The sequence below is a fragment of the Hemitrygon akajei genome, chromosome 3 (genome assembly GCF_048418815.1).
Source record: "Hemitrygon akajei chromosome 3, sHemAka1.3, whole genome shotgun sequence".
NCBI lineage: Eukaryota > Metazoa > Chordata > Chondrichthyes > Myliobatiformes > Dasyatidae > Hemitrygon > Hemitrygon akajei.
Window position 1 is genome coordinate 187749690 of NC_133126.1, and position 21371 is coordinate 187771060.

At 44.1% G+C, this 21371-nt stretch overlaps 1 protein-coding gene across 3 annotated transcripts in view; it reads left to right on the plus strand.

Moving 5' to 3' along the window:
• The window catches only part of LOC140725744 (mediator of RNA polymerase II transcription subunit 12-like protein), a 676368-nt gene that overhangs the window by 110946 nt on the left and 544051 nt on the right, over nucleotides 1-21371 (plus strand). For all 3 annotated transcript variants that reach the window (XM_073041599.1, XM_073041601.1, XM_073041600.1), the window contains exons 7-8: nucleotides 11567-11677; nucleotides 14187-14459. In XM_073041599.1, the coding sequence (XP_072897700.1) occupies nucleotides 11567-11677; nucleotides 14187-14459 (384 nt within the window). The remainder of the gene's footprint in view (nucleotides 1-11566; nucleotides 11678-14186; nucleotides 14460-21371) is intronic.

The following is a 21371-nucleotide window of genomic DNA, read 5'->3' on the forward strand; positions in this document are numbered from 1 at the left end:
TTTGTGCTAACCATCTCCCTCTACCCTCTCAGTCATGATGCAGAGTCTCGATCCCAAACTTCAACCATCTCTTTGCTCCACAAACGCTGTCCGGCCTGCTGAGTTGGTTCATGCGCCTAAATTTTGCTCCAGATCCCAGCAACTGCAGTCTCTTTTATCTCCTTCTTATGGTCATCAGCGGGTGTGCCCCAAACCTGGAAGGTCTGAGTGGACATTCACAAAATGCTGGAGGTACTCAACAGGTCAGGGCTGCACCTATGGAGAGAAGTAAATATTCAACGTTTCAGGCCAAGACCCTTCATCAGGACAGGAAAGGAAAGGATAGGAGCCAGAATAAGAAGGTGTGGGGAAGTGGAGGAGGGGAATGAGTACAAGTTGGCAGGTGTTAGGTGAAATCAGGTGAGGGGAAGTGGGGAAGGGATAAGTAGAAAAGGTAAAGGGCTGAAAAAGGAAGAATCTGATAGGAGAAGACAGTGGCCCACGCGAGGAAGGAGGAGAGGAACCAGAGGGTGATGGGCAGGTGAGAAGAAAAGTTGGGGTGAGAGGTGAATCAGAATGGGGAATGGAAAAATAGAGAAGTGGGGGAAATTATCGGAAGTCTGAAATAGAAGCAAAGTCCGAGCTGCTAAGGACCCCATAAAGTACCTCAGAAACGACTGTCATACTTCGGTACACTCGAGCTACAAAGTATCATTAGCGCACATTCTGTCCTGAGGTGTACCACCACTGACAGCTATGAGAAGACTTGTAGCTTCTCAACCAAGAGGAACCAGGACTGATTTGAGAATGACTGAGGAACTGATGAATTACAAGGACCTCAGTTCCCTGGAATTTTGTAGGCTCTAGAAGAGTAAGGTCCTGCAAAGCTGCCCATGATTGAAAGAACAGATGGTGGACGGTGAGAGCACATGAAATTCAGCAACTTCTTGACAATAACAATGTTGGCAGGTCCATCACTGAGGTCAAAGCATGTTCTTTCCAAATATCCCCACTAAAGCCCTAAACGTAGTGGTGAGGATCTTCAGCCATGAATCCACATTCTCATTGTGTATATACAGGCAGAGGAATACACTCTCAGTTGCCACTGTAAATCAGCCAATCATATGGAAGCAACTCAATGCATAAAAGCATGCATTCATGGTCAGGAGGTTCAGTTGTTGTTCAGACCAAACATCAGACTAGGGGGGGAAATGTGATCTAAGTGACTTTGAGTGTGGAATGATTGTTGGTGTCAGATCGGGTGGTTTGAGTATTTCAGAAACTGCTAATCTTCTGGGATTGTGACACACAATATTTTCTAGAGTTTAGAGAGAATGGCACGAAAAATGAAGCAAAACATCCGGGGAGTGGCAATTCTGTAGGTGAAAACGCCTTGTTAGTGATGGAGGTCAGAGGAGAATGGCCAGACTGGTTCAAGCTGACAGGAAGGTGACAGTAACTCAAATAACTGTGTGTTGCAATAGTGATATGCAGAAGAGCATCTCTGAACATACAACACATTGAACCTTGAAGTGGATGGACTACATCAGCAGAAGATCAGAGACATGCAGTCAGAAGCCATTTTTTTAGGTACTTGAGGTACCTTATAAAGTAGCCATTGAGTGTATGCAGGGAATTTAAGTGATCCTACAGCTGACTACTCCTATCCTGGGTCGACCTCGGGGAAAGTCCGTTTCTTCATGGTGGCCAAAGCCATGTTCCCCACTTGTAGTATTGATTTTGTCCATCTAGTTAGCGCAGTGGGCAGGATCTTTACTGTGTAGCGACTCCCGGAGAAATGGTGGGAGCAGTTCCAGATACTATACTTTGCTTTCTATCTGCATTTTAATTCCATTCATTGGGAAGACAATGCATCATTCTCCTTCCTTAGATTTCAAAGACTGCCCGTGCAGTCTTTGTTTAAAATCCCATCTCTATGCCAGTGCCCCTGGCACAGGTTCCGATGGCCAAGTCATTGGATATATTTAAAGTGGGGATTGATAGGTTCTTGATTAGTAAGAGCATCAAGGGTTATGGGGTAAAGGCAGGAGAATGGGGTTGAGAGGGATAATAAATCAGCCATGATGGAATGCTGGAGCAGACTCGATGGGTCGAATAGCCTGATTCTCCTACTATGCCTCAAAGACTTATGGAGTCTCCCTAGGTTACAGCATTAATGTGCTCCTATAATATTTTGTACTCAAGTTTTGAGATGAGACTTGGACCTTGAAGTTTAGGGCTCAAAGATGGTGTATTACCCTTTGAATGGCAATGAAAAATGATCGCACTATTACCTTTCTGCTGTCACAGAGTGCCTGTTGCCAAAAACTGTCTCCCTCCACCAGTGATGCCAAAAATCGAAGTTACAATTTTGGCTTTTTATGCGGGTTATTTTTTTTCCCCTCACTAGTGCTGGGGAATTTTTCCCGGCAATGTGAATGGTGTCGATTAAATTTCAGCAGGAGCCCTTGTCACATGAGAGCAGTTTCTGCAGCGTAAAAGGGGATGTCATTGGAAATTCACAGCTGTCAAGTAAATGGGGCTTAACGGAGGAGTGTTGGCTTCACTTCCCCTTTTCAGAACTGATCCGTTAACAAAGAATTATTATTAACGCCCAATCTGTTTCTCTTTTTCGGTTGGGTTTACTTTTGCCAAGATATATTTGTTTGAACAGTACTTTGTGGAGTTGTTGTGATGGTGGTGGAGCGATTCATTGGATAGATTCTGAATTGCAAGCTCTATTTTCAAGGAAAAGCTCTCAGTTCTTTCATTGGTTCTCACTTTCCTGCATTACATATGGTTCCTTCAATGATGCGTGTTGTAAAATACTCTATTTTTACATCTTGTCCTGCACCACCTGACCTTTTTAAACATAAACATTGATGATATAAAATAAGCCCAGTGGAATTTGAAAGTAATGTTGATTTTATTTATGTATTTATGTTGGGCTTCAGGATGTTAGTGGCACGTGCATCAAAGTCTGCACAAGAAACTGATGAAGTGTCCTGACCCGAAACTATAATTGTTTGTTGCCCTCCATAGGTAAGACCGTAAGATATAGGAGCAGAATTAAGCCTATCGGCCCATTGAGTCTGCTCCATCATAGCTGATTATCCCTCCCAACCCCATTCTCCCTGTAACCTTTCACACCTTACTAAACAAGAACTTATCAACCTCCACTTTAAATATACCCAATTACATTGTCTCCACAGCTGTCTGAGGCAATGAATTCCACAGATTCATAACTCCCTGGCTAAATAAATCCCTCCTTATTTCAGTTCTAAATTGACATCCCTCTATTCTGAGGCAGTACCCTCTGCTTCTAGACTCCCCCACTATAGGAAACATCCTCTCTACCTCCATTTGATCTATAGATGCTGCCTGACCTGCTGAGTTTCTCCAGTGTTTGTGTGTGTGTGTGTGTAGTTTCCAGATCTCCAGCATCTATAGTCTCCATTCTGTCTGCTTCAGAAACTTGTCTGTTTTACATTGAGTATTGAAATGGGTTGGTTTGTAATATTATGCAGGTATAGATTCAATTTCCATAGATTTTAAAGGTTCCTGGATTACAACCACAATCCCTCATTGTTCTCACTTGCATAAGTAAAATCTTTAAATTTGCCTCTGAGCCAACAAACAGGGAGAAAAAAACCTTTTTCAATCCATCCACCCCTCTATGCAGCCCTTGGCTATGAGTCAACCGAAGACACAATGTGACCATGCCAACATTAAACGTGGCCTAATTCTGCTTTAGAGGTTTCGTCAATAATATTCTTGCTTTGTGAAGTGAAAATCAGGGAATTAACGGACCACCCCTTTGCATGATGAGCCATGCAGAATGTCTGCATGTTTAAAAAGCCCAAGGAATGGTCATTGGTTCCCTGGAGTTTTGAAAGTTTTATTCCTCTGAGGGGCTGTCAGCCTGAAGCATTAACCCTTTCTTCCTCTATTTGATGCCTGGCTTACTGAATACCTTCTGCTTAAATCCAGTTATATTCACTGATAGACATTCTGATGTGCACAAAATTACTGTTGGTATTAAATTGTGCTATTCCGACAGAATGCATGCATTTCACCTCTAATTATGGACTGAAGTCTGACAGTCTATTTGTGGGGTAATGTGGATGGGACTATTAACATGACAGAATTTGCGCAATCAGGTATCTTTGCCTTAAAGTCACGAGTCTGGCTTCACATCTTGCTCTTAATCATTCCAGTTTCTCTCTAGGTTTTGCATCCCAGAAATTGCCTCGGTCTTAAGGGAAATAACGATGAACTTTCAATACTCTTGTCAGCTCCATTCACATCCAAAGCTCCATGCTGTGGGTATGGAGAATGGCTGGAAAGGTGCATTGACTCCCCAGTATCAGGTTTGCTATTCCTGACATATGATGTGAAATGTGTTGTATCAGCAGCACAGTGCAATACATAGCAAAACTATAAATTACAGTAAAATATATGTTTATATGGGCCAGCTGATGGTGTAGTGGCATCAGCACTGGACCGAGGCAGATGATCCTGAGTTTGAATTCAGCTAGGTCCGTATCTTGCCACAAAAGCCCTATGGACAACTACACCATCCATATGGTCACCATGAGACAATGAAGACTCGACAGCACTCAACAACAACATATCTACAGTGGTGCTAGAAAATTTGTGAACCCTGTAGAATTTTCTCTATTTAATGTGACCTAAAATGTAATCAGATCTTCATGTAAGCCCTAAAACTAGATAAAGAGAACCCAATTACATAAATAACACCAAAAGGCATTATTCTTGTTCATTTATTTATTGAGAAAAAATATCCAATATTACATGTATTTGTTGGAAAAATTATGTGAACCTCTAGGGTAATGCCTTCTACAAAAGCTATTTGGAGTCAGGTATTCCAGTCAATGTGATGAGATTGGAGGTGTGGGTTGTAGATGTGTCCTGCCCTAGCTTGCTCTTCTTAAGAAACAACTTTCAGAGGACCTTAGAAGAGGAATTGTAGAGATGCATCATGCTGAAAAAGGCTACGCAAGCATTTCTAAAGACCTGAGTGTTCATCAGTCCACAGTAAGAGAAATTGTCTACAAATGGAGGAAACTCAGTACTATTGCTACTCTCCCTAGGAATGACTGTCCTGCAGAGAGCACAATGTGTAATGCTGAAGGAAATGAAAAAGAACCCAAGGGTAACAGCAAAAGATGTGCAGCGATCTCTAGAACTTGCTAAAGTCTCTGTTCATGTGTCCACTTTAAGAAAAAGACTGAACAAGAATGGGGTTCATGGAAGGTCACCACGGTAGAAACCACTGCTCTCCAAACAAAAACATTGCTGTACTTCTCAAGTTCGCAAAAAAAAAAGCATCTGGATGCTCTACAACTCTACTGGGACAATGCCCTGTGGACAGATGAGACAGAAGTTGAACTTACAATACACATTGCTGTATTTAGAGAAAAAAGGGCACTGCACAACAACACCAAAACCACATCCCAGCTGTGAAGCACGGTGGAAGGAGCATCATAATTTGGGGCTGCTTTGCTGCCTCGGGGCCTGGACAGCTTACAATTGTTGAGGGAACAATGAATTCAACATTGTATCAAGACATTTTATAGGAGAATGTTAGGGTAGCAGTCTGTCACCTGAAGCTTAATAGAAGTTGAATCATGCAACAAGAGTAAATCAACAACAGAATGGCTTTTAAAAAAAGAAAATTCTTGGTTTGTTGTGACGAGACAAAGTCCTGACTTTAATCCTATAGAACTGTTGTAGGAAGACCTGAAGCAAGCAGTCCACCAACATCCCAGAGTTGAAGCAGTTCAGCAACATCTCAGAATTGAAGCAGTTTTGTAAGGAGGAATGGCCTAAAATTCCTCCTAGCCAATGTGATCAATAGTTACCAGAAATAAAAACACCCAATGCTGGCAGAACTCAGTAGGTCAGACAGCATCTATGGGAGGAGGTAGTGACGACATAGTGCCGAAACCCAACTTCATCCCTCCCCCCACTTCATATCCCCCCTCGACCATCCCATGTTATTTCACTCCTGATGAAGGGTTTCGGCCCGAAACGTCGTCACTACCTCCTCCCATAGACGCTGTCTGGCCTGCTGAGTTCTGCCAGCATTTTGTGTTTTTATTTATTTATTTCCAGCATCTGCAGATTCACTCGAGTTACCAGAAATATTTGGTTGAAGTTATTGCTGTACAAGGAGGTCACACCAGTTGTTGAAAGCAAAGGTTCTCATACATTTTTCAACAAATACATGTAGTATAGGATCATTTTTCTCAATAAATAAATGAACAAGTATAATGGTTTTGAATTATTTATTTAACTGGGTTCTCTGTATCTAGATTTAGGATTTACCTGAAGATCTGATCACATTTTAGGTCATATTTATGCAGATATAGAGAAAATTCTATAGGGTTCACAAACTTTATAGTGTCACTGTATGTGCGGCTTGATGGTAGAGAAAAGACTGAAAGAGCCGAGTTACCTGAAGACCACATATCAAATGTACAGGACAGCTACAAATACCTGAGGGTCCTGCACATGCATGGAAGCCATGATGAGGACACAAGGAAGGTTGCAACATACAAGTACCTCAAAAGAATGAGACAGGTCCTAAAAGCCAGCTGAATGGGAAGAACAAGATAGGAACCATCAACAAATTCACCCTACCAGTCATCAGATACCCAGCCACAATAGTCTGCTGGCCAATGAATGAACTGGAAGCTGCTGACATCAAGACCTGGAACTACTAACAATACATCCATGATTCCATCCAAAATTCAACATTGAACAACTGTACACCCACGGAATGAAGGAGGACGGAGACTTGGAATTGTCAAGGCCACAGTCCTGGAAGAAATGTGAAACGTGCACAAGTATGTGAGGAAGATGCCCCCTAAGGGCGACCTGCTAGGAGAATACCTCAGAGTGCAGGCAGGGGATATGGAAATGGAAGTGGGTGAAGCAGAGCCAGAGGACCAGAGACTATGGCAGGACAAGCCAGTGCACGGGATGTACCATCACCAGATATCAGAGGTGGCTGAGATAAGAAAGTCCTACCAATGGCTGGAAAAGGCAGTGCTGAGGGACAGCACAGCGACATTGCTCATGGCTGCACATGAACAGAACCTGAGCACAAGAACAGTAGAAGCAGGGGTCACACCAGATAAAACCTAAGATGCAGACTGTGCAAGAAATCCACTGATACAATCCAGCTTATAGTAGTAGGGTGCAAGATGCAGACAGGGACGGCAAACACTGAACGGCACAACTAAGCTGCAGGAATTGTGTACAGGAACATTTGTGCTTTGTGGATTGGATATTCCTAAGTCCAAATGGGAAACAGCCGAGAACGTAGTGGAGAATGACCGAGCTAAAAACTTGTGGGACTTCCAAATACAAACTGTTAAGCAGGTACTGGCCAACCAACCAGACATAGTAATTCTGGACAAGGAACAGAAGAAAGCCATAGTAATAGATGTGACAATCCCAAATGATAGCAACATCAGGAAGAAAGAATGTGAGAAGCTGGAGAAATACCAGGGCTTGAAAGAGCAGATAAGAAAGGACGTGGAAAGTTAAAGCCAGAGTAATCCTGGTGTTCATAGAAGCACTTGGAGCTGTGACACCTGGACTGGGAGAGTGGCTCCAACAAATCCCAGGAACAACGTCTGAGATCTCGGTCCAGAAGAGTGTGCTACTAGGAACAGCAAGGATACTGCGCCGAACCCTCAAGCTCCCAGGCCTCTTGTAGAGGACCTGAGATTGAAGGAAAAATATACAATCACACCACCCATAAGGGGTGGGGAAAAATATAGTGCAAAAAGTAAGGAGGTAGTGTTCATGTGTTGGTTCATTGCCCATTCAGAGGATCTAATAAGATCCTATTGCAACCGCCTCCACCACCGCCACTGGCAGCCCATTCCACACAGTCACCACTCTCTGTGTAAAATAAAAACTTAGCTCTCACATCTCCTCTGTACTCCTGACATCTCCTCTGTACCTACTTCCAAGCACCTTAAAACTGTGTCCTCTCGTGTTGGCCATTTCAAATAGCCTCTGACTATCCACATGATCAATGCCTCTCATCATCTTGTACACCTCTATCAGGTCACCTCTCATCCTCCGTCGCTCCAGGAGAAATGGTTGAGTACAGTCAACCTATTCTCATAAGCCGTGCTCCTCAATCTAGGCAACATCCTTGCACCCTTTCTATGGTTTCCACATCCTTCCTGTAGTGAGGCAACCAGAACTGAGCACAGTACTCCAAGTGGGGTCTGACCAGGGTCCTATATAGCTGTAACATTACCTCTCAGCTCTTGAACTCAATCCACACAGAAATAAGAAGTTAGTAAATAATGCTGAGAATATGAGTTGTTGAGTCTTTGAAAGTGAGTCAATTGGTTGTGGAGTCAGCTCAGAGTTGAGGTGAATGAAGTTATTCATTCTGGTTCAGGAGTATGCTGGTTGATAGATAGATAGATAGATAGATACTTTATTCATCCCCATGGGGAAATTCAACATTTTTTCCAATGTCCCATACACTTGTTGTAGCAAAAACTCCTTACATACAATACTTAACTCAGTAATAATATGATATGCATCTAAATCACTAACTCAAAAAGCATTAATAATAGCTTTAAAAAAAAAAGTTCTTAAGTCCTGGCAGTTGAATTGTAAAGCCTAATGGCATTGGGGAGTATTGACCTCTTCATCCTGTCTGAGGAGCATTGCATCGACAGTAACCTGTCGCTGAAACTGCTTCTCTGTCTCTGGATGGTGCTATGTAGAGGATGTTCAGGGTTTTCCATAATTGACCGTAGCCTACTCAGCGCCCTTCGCTCAGCTACCGATGTTAAACTCTCCAGTACTTTGCCCACGACAGAGCCCGCCTTCCTTATCAGCTTATTAAGACGTGAGGCGTCCTTCTTCTTAATGCTTCCTCCCCAACACGCCACCACAAAGAAGAGGGCGCTCTCAACAACTGACCTATAGAACATCATCAGCATCTCACTGCAGACATTGAATGACGCCAACCTTCTAAGGAAGTACAGTCGACTCTGTGCCTTCCTGCACAAGACATCTGTGTTGGCAGTCCAGTCTAGCTTCTCGTCCAACTGTACTCCCAGATACTTGTAGGTCTTAACCTGCTCCACACATTCTCCATTAATGATCACTGGCTCCATATGAGGCCTAGATCTCCTAAAGTCCACCACCATCTCCTTGGTCTTGGTGACATTGAGACGCAGGTAGTTTGAGTTGCACCATATCACAAAGTCCTGTATCAGTTTCCTATACTCCTCCTCCTGTCCATTCCTGACACACCCCACTATGGCCGTGTCATCAGCGAACTTCTGCACATGGCAGGACTCCGAGTTATATTGGAAGTCAGATGTGTACAGGGTGAACAGGACCGGAGAAAGATAATAACTGTACCTGAACCTGGTGGATGGGATCTAACGTCCCTGTACCTCCTTTATGATGACAACAGTGAGAAAAGAGCATAGTTTAGATGGTCGGGTCCTTGATACCACTTTCTTGTGTTAGGGCTCAATTGTGGGGAGGGCTTTTTGTGTGTTGAGCTGAGTGTATTCACTACTTTTATAGGATTTTCCTTTCATGGGCATTGGTGTTTCCATTCCAGGCCATGATGCAGCCAGTCAGGATAATCTCCACTGTGCATCTATAGAAGTTTTTTGAAGTTTTAGTAGACGTGCTGAACCTGCGCAAACTTTCTAAGGAAGTAAAGGCGTTGCTGTGCCTTCTTTGTAGTGGCACTTGCGTGCTGGTCCCCGGACGTATCTTCTGAAATAATAATGCCGTTCACATAATATTACAAAATAAATAGTGCAAAAAATGGAATAACGAGATAGCGTTCATTCAGAAAATCTGCTGGCGGGGGGGAAGAAGCTGTTTCTGACGCACTGAATGTGGGTCTTCAGGCTTCTGTGCACCCTCCAGGATGATAATGCGAAGAAGGCGTGTCTCAGATGGTGACTGTCCTTGATGATCAATGCTGCCTTCTTGAGGCTTGTGTATGTGATGGAGCTGGAGTTTTCTGCAACACTCTGCAGTCTCTGTTGATCGTGTGCACTGGACAATGCACATCAAGCTGTGATGCAACTAGTCAGAATGGTCTCCTCATGTACCTATAGAAATTTACGAGAATCTTTGATGACATATTAAGTCTCCTGCAACTAATGAAGTAGAGCCACCAGTGTACCTTCTTCGTGACTACTTCAATGTGTTGGACCCAAGTTGCATCCTTTGAGAGGCTGACACCATGGAGCATGAAGCTAGTCACCCTTTCCACTGCTGAATCCCTCAATGTGTTTTCTGCCAACTTCACTTTCCTGAAGTTCACTATCATTTCCTTGGAGCTGATGTCATTGAGTGTGAGGTAGTTGTTGTATTTCCTATTCTTCCACCGTTCTGTGATTTTTCTTTGGTAACTTGGGTCAGGTAATCTCGCTGCTGAATGGAGTGCAAGAGCAAACACTCCATAGGAAAAGTATCTATTCAAATAGTTCTGATGCAGAGCTTCAACCTGAAATGCTGACATTTCCTTGGCCCACCTCCTTGCCCACATATGCTGCTTGACCTGCTGGACTTTTCCAGTACATTATTTGTGTCTCCAAATTCCAGCATCTACACTATCTGGTCCCGTCAGTTCATATAGCCCTTAGAGTAGAATTGAAGCAAAATACTGCAGCAGCTGTAAATCTGAAATAAACAGAATGCTGGAAATATGCAGCAGGTCAGGCAGCATCTACAAAAAGACAAACCTGATTAGTCCTTTGGATGGATAGCATTTTACTGTAAGACCTGTGTAATTTTAGCACCTTATGGATAACTAACATTGTTAAAGTTGGAGTGGCACAGTAGCGTAGCAGTTGGCGCAGTGTTTTACAGTTCCAGTGACCTGGGTTCAATTCCTGCCATTGCCTGTAAGGAGTTTGTATGTTCTCCCTGTTACTGCTTGCGTTTCCTCTGGGTCCTCCAGTTTCACCCCCCCCAACATTCCAAAGGTGTACCAGTTAGTAGATTAATTGGCCATTGTATATTGCCCCATGATTAGGCTAGGATTAAGTCGGGGGTTACGGGGCAGCGGGGTTTGAAGGGCTGGAAGGGTTAATTCTGTGCTGTATGCCAGTAAATAACTAATAAATAAAGGCACTCTCTGAGGGCTCCGGTTTCCTCCCACATTCCAAAGACATAAGGGTTAATGTTAGTTAGTTGTTGGCACCAGGCTGCCCCCAGCATGTCCTTGGATGCAGATGACCCATTTCAGTGAATGTTCTGACGTACATTTGACAGCTAAAGCTAATCTTGATAAATGTCACTTTTATGCAAGGTTTAATTTTGATAATTGTCATAATTTCTACAGTATTATTTACTTTCTTTCCCCTTGTGCTTGCATCACGAGAGAAAGCTGGCCATCTTCCATCCCTATTCTCACTGCTGCTACAAGTGCAAATACTCTGTGAAGGACGTTTAATGAATTGTTGGGATCTTAAGTTGCTTGCTTGAAAAATGACCACAACTGATCAAAGGTGAGCCCATTTTAATTTGCAGCCCTGTTTTGTTGCAGGATGGTATGTTGGAAAGACATGAATACTTGACCTGGATCCTGGAGGTGTTGGAGAAAGTCAAACCAGCAGACGATGAGCTTCTTAAGCTGCTGTTGCCTCTTATGCTGCAGGTAAACAAGGATTCCCTTGATGAACCTATTCCTTTGGTATGGAAGCAGAATGAATAATGCTGGTGTTCTTGGCACCAGGTTATTTACAAAGCTCCATTGAACTCTGATTAGGATAATTTGTCACTCTACATTCCAACATCTACACTCTCTTGTGTCTTCAGTTCAAATAGCCCTTGGGAGTAGAATTGAAGCAAATTTTCTGCTTGATATACAGCAATATGGCAGTGTTAAGTTTAATTTTTACACAGCAGATGTAGATATATAGAGGCAATAGCTAGACCAAGTGATTGAGGCCAGAGCATTAGATACATTTAAGAAGTATACGTTCAGGTGTATTGATGACAAGAGTTTAAAGGGCTATGGGCTAACTGGTAGGGAATTGGATTAAGATTATAAAACCAGAAGACAATTATTTTACTGCCCATTATGCCGCTGGCATTTAGAGTAGCAATGAAGGTCCTCCATCTCTGGCGGGGTTCAGGGCTTCCTTCATCATATCAATAGCTTCCTCTTGGTTGTCACTACTGTCACTCATACAAGGCCTGGGTAGACACTCAGGAATGCCATTGCTCTCAGATGTAGAAGAATTCTTCATTGCTGTTTCCATAACAATTTTGTTTAACCATTCAGGGTTGTTAGATCTGAGCTAAACACTTGAATCTGGAGGACTGGTGGAACACCCTTAGTCTGACCTCTGCCATTTGACCTGTTTGGCATGGGTAACCCAAACAAGGGCCAAAGCATGATGATCTGGCTCTAGCCACCATAGTTCTCTGGGTCACTGAGGTACGCAAGCCTCCAAACACAACAAGTTTGTAGTCCTCTTGCAGGAAGACCATATGACACAGGAGCAGCATTAGACATTGTGTCTGCTCTGCCATCCCATCATGGCTGATATACTATCCCTCTCAAACCCAGTCTTCTGCCTTCTCCCCATAACCTTTGGTGCCCGTACTATTCAAGAACCCATCAACCGCCACCTTAAATATATCCAATGATTTGGCCCCCACAGCCGTTCATTGCAATGAATTCCACAGATTTACCACCCTCTGGTTAAAGAAATTCCTCCTCATCTCCATTTTAAAGGGATGTCCTTGTATTCTGAAGTTGTTCCCTCTGAACTGAGACTCCTAGATTACGTTGACCGAACATTTTGGTCGGCTTGGATGGCACGGTAGCTAACACTTCACAGTGCCGGCAATTGGAAGATTAGGGTTCAGTTCCCGCCGCTGTCTGTGCGTTTTCACCCTGACCGCGTGTGTTTCCTGCGGGTACTCCAGTTTCCTCCCGCATTCCAAAAAGGTGTACAAGTTACGGTGAGTAAGATGTAGGCATGCTGTGTTAGTGCTGGAAAAACGCCTGCAGCACATCACAGATGATGCAGTTCACTATATGTTTTCATGTACATGTTGCAAATAAAGCTGATCATTAAAATCTTTAATCTTCGGCACGTGTGGACTGAAGAGCCTTTTCAGAATCAAAATCAGGTTTATTATCACAGACACATAGGTTGGGAAATTTGTTGTTTTGTGGCAACAAAAATAGTGTGAGAGAGGAATAGTGAGATAGTGTTCATGGACTGTTCAGAAATCTGATGGCAGAGGGGAAGAAACTGTTTCTAAAAACATTGAGGTTGGGTCTTCAGGCTCCTTTATCTCCTTCGTCATCGTAGTAATGAGAAGGGGGCTTCTCCTGAACTGCTGGTGGTCCTTAATGGAGGGTGCCACTTTCTTGGGGCACTGCCACTTGAAGATGCCTTTGATGGTGGGGATGTTGTGCCCATGATGGAGCTGACTCAACTCTATGGCGCTGTAATGCCATATTTGGCCCTGGAAGAAGGTAGAATAATGCAGAAAGATTGGCCACTGTAACTTTAAAAGGAAGGTTTTAATGTGAAGTCTGTATAAGGCACTGGTGAGGGTTCACTTGGAGTATTGTGAATAGGTTTGTGCCCCTTATTTAAGCAAGGATGTGCTGACATTGGAGAGGGTTCAGAGGCAATTCAAGAGAATGATCCCAGGAATGAAAGGGTTATCATTTGAGCAGGCTCTGGGCCTGCACTCACTGGAATTTAGAAGAATGAGGGGTGATATCATTGAAACCCACCAAGTGTTGAAAGGCCTAGATAGAGTGGATAGGAAGAGGATGCTTCCTTTGGAGGGGGTCTCTAGGACCAGAGGGCCAAGTCTCAAAACAGAGGGATGTCCATTTAAAATGGAGATAAGAAAGAATTTCTTTATCCATGGGCTGGCGAATCTGGTGGAATTTTTTGCCACGGGCGGCCGTGGAGGCCAGATTGTTGGTGGAGGTTGATAGGTTCTTGATTTCTCAGGGCAAGAAAAGTTATGGGGAGAAGGCAGGAGAATGGCGTTGAGAGAGAAATGGATCAGCCATGATGAAATGCTGGAGCCGACTCAATGGGCCAAGTGGCCCAATTCTGCTCCTATGTCTTATGGTCTTTACAAAATGTGATCTAGCACTGACTAACTGATTTCTCCCTTCCTTTCAGTATTCAGAAGAGTTTGTCCAATCGGCCTACTTGTCCCGTCGCCTTGCTTATTTCTGTGCCAGAAGGCTTTCTGCACTGTTGAGCGAAAGCTCTTCAAACCTTGTTCCTGCACATTCGCCTCATGTGATTATTGGACCAAGTAACCCTGCACTGGCAGCCCCCAGTCCTGCTACTCCCACTGCCGTCATGAGCCCAGTGCAGCCGGCCCTCCCTGATTTCCATTCGTGCCCACAGCATCGTCCTTTAGTTTACGGTCTCAGTTGCATGTTGCAGGTGAGTGCCTCCTCGAAACATGGTCTCAGCATTTGTAACTCTGAGGTTTCTGCAGCTCTGTGACATTACCGGCTGTGAGATTAATTGCTATGTGGCAGCAATACATTGCAAGAGATAATAGTAAAAAGTGTGAATTACAGTAAGTGTGTATCGTTAAGTTAACTGCGTTCTTTCCCACTGGCAGAGGGAAAGGAGCTCTTCCTGAATCACTGAGTGTGTGCCTTCAGGGTTCTGTACCTCCTTCCTAATGGTAGCAATGAGAAGAGGGCATGTCCTGGGAGATGGGGGTCCTTAATGATGGATGCTGCCTTTTTGAGGCATTGCTCCTTGAAGATGTCCTGCCCATGATGTCCTGCCCATGATGTCCTGCCCATGATGGAGCTGACATCTCGTGAAGCCATGAAGATGGAAAGTGGCAGGAAGATGTCAACAGATAGGTTGTTAAACTAAAATGTTACCACTGCTTCTCTCTCCGTAGATGCTGCTTTACCTGTTGAGTATTTAGAGCAGGGTTGCCAACCTATTTATGCCATGGACCCCACTGTTAACCAGGGGTCTGTGGACTCCAGGTTGGGAACCCTTGATTTAGGGCATTTTCTGCTTTATTTTAGGTTACTAGCATCTGTAATTTTTTGCTTTTTATGGTTAAATTTTAGTTTTATTACATAGTGTATAACAGTATTATAAAACATAATCTAATTAATTTAATATTAAATTATAACATTAAATATGATACAACCTTATGCTGGAATATGACATGCTGTGATAAACATATTTTGTATATGTTAAATATCAGTAACAGATGAAGAAAGGTTTTGGCTCAAAATGTCAACTGTTCATTCCCCTCGGTAGATACTGCCTAATTTCCTGAGTTCTTCCACCATTTTGTGTGCACTGCTGTAGATTTACGGCATCGGAGCCAGGTTTATTTTCACTGACATATGTCGTGAAGTTTGTTGTTTTGTGGCAGTAGTGCAGTGCCATGTGTAAACTGTATTATAAATTACAATATAAAAAATATATATAGTGCAAAAAGAGAGCAGCAATAGTGAGACAGTGTTCATGGTCTGGTCAGAGATCTGATGGCGGAAGGAAAGTAGCTGTTCTTGAAATATTGAGTGTGCCTCCCCCCTGAAGATACGAATGAGGAAAGGCCATTTGCAGCAACTCTTGAGTTCAAATGGCTATATTGGTTTACAGAAAGCAGCACCACTTGCTTGTAGGGGATCATTCTTTCAGGTAGGGTAATATTTTCAACAAAGTTTATGTTGAGAGTGCACACGTGAGAGATTGAAGTTTAAGGAGAATCATAGTCATAGAAAAGTACAGCACAGAAACAGGCTCTTCGGCCATCTAGTTTGTGCCGAACCATTTAAACTGCTTACTCACTTCGACCTGCACCGGGGCCAAAGCCCTCCGTACCCATACCATCCATGTACTGATCCAGACTTCCCTTAAATGTTGAAGTCACATGCACCACTTCCACTGGCAGCTCATTCCACACACTCAGCACCCTCTGCATAAAAAAGTTTTCCCTCATGTTCCCCTTAAACTTTTCACATTTCACCCTTAACCCATGACCTTTGTTTGTAGTTCCACCCAACCTCAGTGGAAAAAGCCTGTCCTAGAGGTTTTTGGGAAATTCAAGAAAATATCTGATTTTCTGTTCTGGTAACAATAATTGATGATATACATTATGTACTTATGGAGAGAGAACTTGAGAAGAATTAACAGGGCCTCAAATCAATCGCACACTGAGAGACACAAGTTGTGTGTCAGTTAGACTAGGCATTATTTCCCTAGCAAGTACCAGAGACATGGGATTTTGCAGATGCTGGAAATCTTGATCAGCCCACACAAAATGCTGGAGGAACTCAGCAAATCAGGCGACGCCTAGGGGAAAATGAACGGTCGATGTTTCAGGTTGAGAACCTTTATCATTGAAAGGCCTAGACAGAGTGGATGTGGAGAGGAGGTTTCCTAAGTGGGGAGTCTAGGACCAGAGGGTACTGCCTCAGAATAGGAGGACACCCCTTTAAGGCCGAAATGAGGAATTTCTTTAGTCAGAGGGTGGTGAATCTGTGGAATTCATTGCTACAGACAGCTGTGGAGGCCAAATTATTGGGTATATTTAAGGTGGAGGTTGATTACTTGCAATGTTGACAGTGAAACCCCTTTTTGATACTGGTAAGGAGATGTTTTTGAGCGTTCTCCTGTGTTCATTCTCAGAGTAGTGGATCTTTCTCATTGTTGGCAGATTGCAAAGCTCATGAGTAGGCCTCAGCAAGATCCATTCCCTGAACAGACCAACGACAGTGGGGGTAGGGTGGAGTGGGTGTTGGGGAGGGAGTGACAGCATGGGAGATGGGTTCATATCAAGTATGATTGTGTAAGAGTCCCTCAGATTGCTTCCATTCCAGATCTGTGACTCCTGAAGTGGGTGAGGACTCCTTTGTGTGATCTACTGACCCCATCACAAGTTACCGGATGCTTGGTGGGCAATACGTTCCTTCTGCTATTTTTATTTAGTTTCCATATCACAAAAAGCTTGAAAACTTCTGAACACTCTTCCAAGAATTTTCTTGGCTCAGAGAAGATGTTGGATTTTATGAGGATATTTCAAGAATGTTATTGTAATGCTATCTTTGTTTTGTTGGTGATCTCTTTCTGAGCTCCAAGTTGAGTGATTGCCTTGTTAATCTAGTGTCGGGCATGTGGTTGATGTGCCTCACTCACAGGATCTGGTCCAGCGTTGGGCTTGTTTGTCCGAAATTGGATTGCCTATTCTGCCAATGGATGGAGGATGTGGTGGACAATGCTAGTGTGTCCATTGAAGGAGATTCGAAAACTTCCACCCTCTCCAGTGCAGCACGTGCTCACATCCTTCTTTTTCTCTCCTTCCCTTGAACATCCCTTCCCCTGACCTGTCACTGCATATAAGTTCTCCTCTCCTCCTCCTGTTCCAGGCAATTGCAGATCATTTCTGAAGAGAGAGAAGTGCACAAAACACTTGTAATTGAGCCGCTTACACTGGCAATCCTACTCAAGAGGCTCTTAAGCTGTCATTGTCAATCAAAATGTAATGCAGAAGACATCTATCAGGTTGTGCTTTATAACTGACTCATGATAGCCCTCATCTTGGACAATGCAGGCTTCAAATCTAGAAACAGTTCCCTCTTCACTTTGTGAGAAGGCTCTTGCTCAGGAGATGTAATACAATACAAAATAGCAATATAGCTGTTTTGACATTACTTTTGTGACCACAAACATATTAACAGGCCAATGGCATTTGGATGACATTCATTGTGTTCTCCCACGTAATGAGGACAGGAGAGAGAGATCTATCATCTTCTCTCCGATAATGGATGTGGATAGAAAATACTTACTTGCAGGAAATAAAGTCATAATGTACTGCAGCACAGAAACAGGCCCTTCAGCCCATCTAGTCCATACTTAGCCCCATCGACTTCACCTGGATTGTATCCCTCTGTGATGGAGCTTGCTCGGTAAACGCACTCCCTACGCGTGCACATTCACACACACAGACATTGCCTTGTCATTCTGCTGTCGATATGCTGAGTGTATGCACTTCAATGTTCTTCCCCAGTATATTGGGTCCTAAACTGAGCTGATGTGCTTGGGTTGGCTTTGTGGCACCTTTCCCACCATACATGGCAGAATATCCCATTTCTTTAGTAATAGTGATGCACCATCAATAACTCTCTGAGACGTGAGGCGAGATATCGGCTTTTATTGACTGGAAGAAAAAACAAGCAGCAATTGACCACCACACTACATCCTGGGGACTGAGGCCGGGGCTCAAGTTCCAATCGCCTTTATACCGGGGTCCGTGGGAGGAGCCACAGGAGCAGTCAGCGGGGGGGGGGGGGGGGGCGTGTCCAGACAGGTATATGTAGTTCACCACAAATAGGGATGTGTAAATGTGTATATATTGTTTGTATACTGTACTTAATATGATTGAAACTACATTATGGGGTGCATAATATTCTAATTTAAGTGTAGTCTTAAGTTAACTTTGAGGGTAATTAAAGGTAGTATGTCCTCATGCTGAATAAAACGGACTCTTCGCTCTTGGGGGTGAGGGGGGAGAGAGATCAGGGCTGCCAGGAGTTCACAATGGGCAAAATATGGAGCTGTTACTATGCTTCCTGCTAGATACCATTTTGTTAATATTGCCAGTTTTCTGTTGGTTATTTTTTGTAAAGTTTGTTTTTCTGACACACCGAATAAACACCCATGAACTGAAGTGTTGAGTGACTCCAACTGTTTTTCCTTTGGTCATGACTCACGTATGATGGTTGTGGTGGGATGGCCAGGTGCAAATGGGTGCGTTTAACTCGGAGAAGAGTGGGTTTGAGGAAACCCCCTGTGGGTAATAATGAAGTAGAGTGGCATAACCTCTGAACCCTGCCTGGAAAATATGTTCAGACTCTTTTTTTGTCTGCCCAGGAGAGGAGAAGTGATGCTTTTAGGAAAGAACTCCAAAGTCCTTGGAAGGATCTCAGAATGCCTGTCAATCAACAAGGTAACAATATTGGGAGCTATCTCGTCAGGTTTGAGAGGGCAGACTGGATATGGCAATGGCCAGAGGAAGAGTGAGACTGCCAGCTTGTGCACCAACTGACAAGTAACCTACACTGCAATGGGTGAAGAGAGGTCAACAATTACCCTGACCTGAAGGAGGCGCTGCTGGCTAAATTTGATATCTCGGCAGAAGCTTATCACGAGAGCTTCCATTCCAGTACTCTACCACCAGGGGAGTCACCCACTGAGACGTACCATCATTCAAGGGGGTCTCTACCGGCAATGAATTCAACCAGAGCAGAAATCCAAGAAGAGGACAATGCTCTGGAGTATGTGCTGTGGGTTCTTCCTCCAGACACTAGAACATGGGCTCATAAGCACGAGCCCACAGATCGACTCACTGCAGCCTGACTTGCCCTGCAGTTCTGCAGTGCCCACAAGGGGCGCCATCACAACCATCTTCCCAAAGTAACAGGGCCTCTAACCCTCTAAGGGGCTCTCTGGGTAATTTTTACGGAATTAGGTAGTGGAAGAAACGAGGGCAAAGAACCTCTGGTAGTTTTTTTTTAATGAAACTTTTATTTGCTACCAGTGTCTGCAGTCAGGTCATAAGTCCTCTGTGCATCCTCTCAAGAAGCCCAAATTGTCAGGTATGTGTAAGTAACCAAGAGAGAGAGAAGGTGATGATGATAATGACTGTAGTGATTGTGATTGTGGTAATGGGAAAAAAACAGAATGTGAGGAGAAAGAGCCAGTGTTTATAATAGTCAAAATTAATGGAAAAACTGTTAAAGTTTTGTTAGATATTTAGCTCAATATCAATTATTAAGAAAAGTCTTGCCCGTGCCTTCAGTGTTGACGATGGTTATCTGTGCAATGTATCCATGGTGAATGGGAGTCTGAGCCACTGGCAGAACTCACTTTTGAGCTGGATGACTGCAGGTACTTGGTGAAAGTGGGGTTGTTGGAGTAACTACCCGTTGCCATGATTTTGGGGAGAGAATTGTCTGTGTTACATGGGTTACTGAGGAAGGGAAATAACAGAATTCCATCTGTTAATCCAGGGGTAGAGAGTGCTGTTTCTTATTTTGTCATGCTTCATGCTAAAACCAAAGCAACTGGCCGGGCTACAACTTGGAAGCTAGTCTGTGAGAGGGAAGAACCGAAAGGCTTAGAAAGTTATGCCATCAGTGGTGCTGTGAGAAATATGGCAGTTCTCCTGCCTCTGTTGACAATTGTACAGCCGATGATTCAGAAGGGGTTGTGGAGCTTGGTAAGGTTGGCTAGCCAGTGGAGCTGCAGACTTTCCACAGCTGTTCCAGCCAACACCAAGGCTGACAGAGGTCTAAAACTTTCCACCTGACCTGGGTTCAGTGCACCAACACTGCCGTAGAGGGCCAGAGCGACTTGGTGGGGCCCTGAAGGCTGCGATTTGGACCATGCTGGAGCTGGGAGTCATCAAGCCTTCAAATAGTGAGAGGAAAAGTCCTATTGTGATCATCTCTAAGAAGGATGGCACCCTGAGGGTAGGCATTGATTTCTGAAAATTGAATGCCATTTCTTTATTTGATGCCTATCCTATGCCCCATATTGATGACCTCTACAAAAGGATTCTATCTGCAAACTACATTATTACACTGAACCTTTGCAAAGGCTACAGACAGGTTCCCTGGATGACTAATTAAACCCTCCCCCCCCCCCCCCGCACACCCCTGTTTCAATTCACCCTGCTGCCTTTTGGTCTTGACGCACCAGCAACCTTCGAGGTGCCCCAAGGCTGTGAAGACTGCAGTGCATCCTACCTAGATGATATGGTTGTCTGCAACTAGACGTGGTCAGAGCACCTGGACCACCTTTGCGGTCTCGCTCGGAATTCACAAAAATGTGACTGGGCGAAAAGGGAAACCGGATACCTTGGTTAACAGCTGGGGCGTGGAGAGGTTCAAGCACCAGTGGACGCCGTCCTCGACCTCACACTAAGAAGGAAGTGAAGTCCTTCCTGGGTCTGGTAGGATGGTATCGCAGGTTCATTTCCCAATTCCCCATTCTGGCCACACCTCTGACTAATCGTACTGCAAAGCTTGTAAGCAACCCGATGATGTAGAGAAGTAAGTACTGTATGAAAATGCTCTTCAAGCCCTGAAAGCTCACCAATCCTTCAGAGTCCAGACTTTGACAACCTGCTCCTTGTCTGGGGGGGATGCCTCAGGATTAGGCACTGGAGCAGTACTGGTACAGGGAGAACCTGGACGAGAGCCACCTGTCCTTTACCCTGAGCCAAAAACTCCTCCCAAGGGAGACCAGGCATTCCACCATTGAAAAGCAGTGTCTGGCCTTTAAGCTGGCCGTTGGCAGCCCCTGGTGTTA